Raw genomic sequence first — 3,613 nt, 5'->3', positions numbered from 1 at the left:
CAGGCACCGCTAATCGCTTTCAATGACTGTCAAATGCATATTGATACTAATAGATTTCTTAGTATGCCTTTAAACAAAGCACTCTTACCTATGCATAAGAAAAAGCACTATGCAGAGTTAATACATGTTAATCTGTATTTTGATTTAGTTTGCCGTCTTTTCTTTTTTAAAAAAAAAAAAGTGATTTATCATCCCTTTTGGTTGCCAAAAGGAACGGCAGTACCTTTCAAAAGCTTGCGCCCTGGGAGATGCCAGTGTCAGGTTCAGTAGTACTGACACCTCTTTTCCTCCGTAGTTTTTAAATGACCAGCAGCTTTAGTCTCAGTGACTTTTTGTCTGTAAAGGAGCCAGGTGTATTTGTAAATGATAACCAGTATAACCCACGACCTGACTTTGCAGTGCTGAGGAACTGTTAAGGAGATAACTGATCTACCCTACGGAGCATGTGTCCTGGGGTTTTACTTGCAAAAAGATTACGCGAAGTAGCCTTCGTGGGGAACCGCAGGATTAAAAGGCCCAGCAAGAAAACCTTTGGAGGGCAGCAGGCGGCAGGATTTAAGGTGCGAGCAATCCCAGACGTGAATGAAACACAAGCACGCTGTGGGTTTCTCAGATAAAAGTACCGGCGAGCCAGCCTAAACGCTGCCCGCGGATGACTAGTTGGAACAAGTTTAAACTCAGCTTAAAGAGCTAAAATTACAGCGTTTCCTCTGTGTGCCTGCCTCTTCCACCGGGAGTTTCCTCGCCACCCCCCACCCGCCCGCATCGCACAGTCCCGCACCAGCCCCCGCCGAGCCCCGCACGGCGGAGATCCTGTGCCGCGCTGCCCGGCGGGCGATGGGGACCCCGGGCAGAGCCCTCGCCGGCCGTACGCTGCCCGTTTTCGCTGCGAGCGGCCCCCTCGGAGCCCGCCCCCTGTCCCTGGCGCTGCGGGGCCCGGCGGGGCGGGCGGGCACTAGACGAGGGACTCGCAGACGGGCACCGAGTCCGAGTCCTGGCTGTGCATGGAGCTCAGCCCCGTGTCCGAGTCCTCGTCGTTGTCGGCGCGGTCCTTGCGCAGCGCCCGCGCCTGCTCCACCCAGCCGGCCGCGCTGCCCCCTGCCGCCGGCCGCCCCCCGCCCGCCGCCCCGCGCGGCTCCGCCGGCGCCTCCGCCACGTCCAGGGTGCCCAGCGTCTCCAGCAGCCGCTGCAGCTCCCGCTCCTTGTCCTCCCACGCCCGCTGCGTGTAGTCCAGGTCGGTTTTGATGGCCTCCAGGTCCGTGCTCAGCTTGAGGCCGATGTAGAGGCTGGTGCTCAGCTGGGTCTTGACCCGTTCGTGCTCCAGGTGCAGCTCGCCCTCGCCGCCGCCGCTCAGCTCCGTGGTGTCGCAGTCCGCCTCGGCCAGGCCGGGCCCCGCCGCCAGCTCCAGCTCCTCCCGCCGCCGCTTCATCCAGCGCTCGTTGAGCTCCTCCTGGATCTCGGCGGCCAGGTGCTCCAGCAGCTCCTCCTGCTGCGCCCGCTGCTCCTGCAGCTGCAGCACCTCTTCGCACTTCCTCGCGTAGTCCTCCTCGGGGCGGCCGGCGGAGGGCTGAGCCTCCCGGGCCGGCTCCGGCTCCCCGCTGCCCGTCCCCACCAGGTAGGTGTCCTGCACGTAGTTGACGCCGTGTCGCTTCATGCGGTCCAGGTGGATCTTGGCCTCGTACCTGTCGATCTCCCGGTCCAGCTCGCGGAGCCGCTGGATCTGCTGCCGGATGGTGTGATCCTGCGAGAGCACCAGGTGCACCAGCGTCTCCATCCTCTCCGCCGCCGAGGTCTCCCGGGCCAGCGGCTGCTGCCGCTTCTTGTTGATCTTGGCCAACTTGCGGAAGGCTTTTCTCACCACCCGCCGCTGCCGCTCCTGCGTGAGTGCCAGGCTGGCGCGGGCCGCCCCCAGGCCGTGGCCGGGGCGCTCCTTGCTGAGCACCACCCGCGCCTCAGCGCTGCGCGGCCCCGCGTTGGGCAGCGAGGCCTCGCTGCGCACCAACACGAAGCGCACGTTCTCTTGCTCGTCCCCCCACGCCACCCACAGCCGTAAGATCTTCGTCTTGTTGGGCAGGATCCGCTCGAAGCCGCGCCACTTCTCCACGATGCAGTAGGATTGCGGCGGCCCCGACAGCATCCCGCCGCCGGGCTCGGGCAGCGCCGGCCGCTGCCGCCGGTGGTGGCTGTCCTCCAGCAGCACCCGCACCACGTCCGAGCAGGTGGTCCGCCGGGAGAGCCCGGAGATCAGCTTCTCCTCCTGGCAGATCCACACCGAGATCTTCCGCTCCTCGGGCTCCATCGGGAGCGGTGGCGGGCGGGCGGGCGGCTGGGGCCGCCGGCTCAGGGCTGGCCGGACAGCCGCTCCATGGGGAGCGCTCAGGGGAGGCGCGGCGCCGCCCGCCCGCCCGGCTTCAGCGTGGCCGGGATGCCTCCCCGCCCGCGGCTCCCCGCCCGTGCGCTCCGCCGGCCGCTCCACCCCTTCCTGCCCGGTGCGCCGGGAGGGGCCCGGCCCGGTGCGGCGCGGAGCCCGGCGCGGCTCTCGCCCGCACTCTGCCGGGTCCCGCCGCCGCCGGGTTTTCCTCTCCCACCACGTGGGCGCCCTCCGCGGCTCCCGCCCCGGCCGGGCAGCGGCCCCCGGGCAGCGCCGCCCCGGCACTCCGCGCCGGGATCCGGCGGCGCGGAAACTTCAGGGCAGGTCGCCGTCGTCTCTGCGTCTTCCTCTCTGCCCCGCTGCCTCTGCCGCGAACGAGCGGCGTCGAGGGACCTTCCAAACTGCCGAGGGACAGGAGCGAATCCCGGAGCTTCAAAGTAAAAGCCAGAACTAGTGAGGAATTTCCAGTTTTAGTAAATCATCCGCCTGTAATTAGGAAATTCATGTTTGTAAAGCACTTCGCAGATGAAATATGCAAAGGACGGGAACGTCTGAGTGTTATTAAAATACTAGCTGAGCCAGATTTAATAGGAGCTTGCTGCATACTTTGATGACAACAGGATCGGTCTCCGAGTGCGGATTAAAACGAGATGTAAGAAATAGCAATAAAACGCAGAGTTGTGGCACTGATTTTCACGGTGTGATTCCACTGCGAGGGTTCATGGGCTGATGCTTTTCCACATGGCTAGGAAGTAGTATAATGGTTAGAGGGGGTAAACCCTCTAAAGCCTGAAGGCTGATTTGTACTTTGTGGGGGGTTTTTAGAGCCAATAAAACCAGTGTGCCATGTGGAGAGGATTTTTGCCTGAATAAGGTTCATGTCCCAGTCAGCAGAACAGAATGGAGTTACAGTATTGTAGCTTAACTACTGTAATTTTGCTGTTTGAAACAGCGAGGTTGAGGCACAGAAAACAGTGAGTTAACAGTTCTGCAGCCTAACATCCTCTTTTGCCCTAAAGTGCACAGCCTCGGTGTGGGCAGCTGCTGCACTGGTTTCTCCTGTGTTTACATGGAAAGAATAGTCCTGGGGAAGAACACCTGCCTTCTGCTCTGGCTGGGTAAGGCAGCTGATTACCACAGTGGTTTCTGCCATGCAGCCACCTGTCCCGTGAGGAAGTGGGCTGGGAGACCACTGAACGCCAGCATTCCTGGAGCTGAAGATGTCGCAGATCATGTGCCTGC

At 61.8% G+C, this 3,613-nt stretch overlaps 1 protein-coding gene across 1 annotated transcript; it reads right to left on the bottom strand.

The window, feature by feature from the left end:
* Window positions 1–955: 955 nt before the first annotated feature.
* Window positions 956–2,299, bottom strand: RASSF10 (Ras association domain family member 10; the record flags this gene model as incomplete). Its single annotated transcript, XM_080345855.1, has 1 exon — window positions 956–2,299. One exon carries the CDS (start codon window positions 2,297–2,299, stop codon window positions 956–958), a length of 1,344 nt encoding a protein of 447 aa, XP_080201981.1.
* Between the last annotated feature and the right edge of the window lie 1,314 nt (window positions 2,300–3,613).

The sequence above is a fragment of the Nesoenas mayeri genome (genome assembly GCF_963082525.1).
Source record: "Nesoenas mayeri genome assembly, chromosome: 5".
Taxonomy (NCBI): domain Eukaryota; kingdom Metazoa; phylum Chordata; class Aves; order Columbiformes; family Columbidae; genus Nesoenas; species Nesoenas mayeri.
Note: the sequence above shows the minus strand (reverse complement) of the source record. Positions and strands in the feature narration are given on the sequence as shown.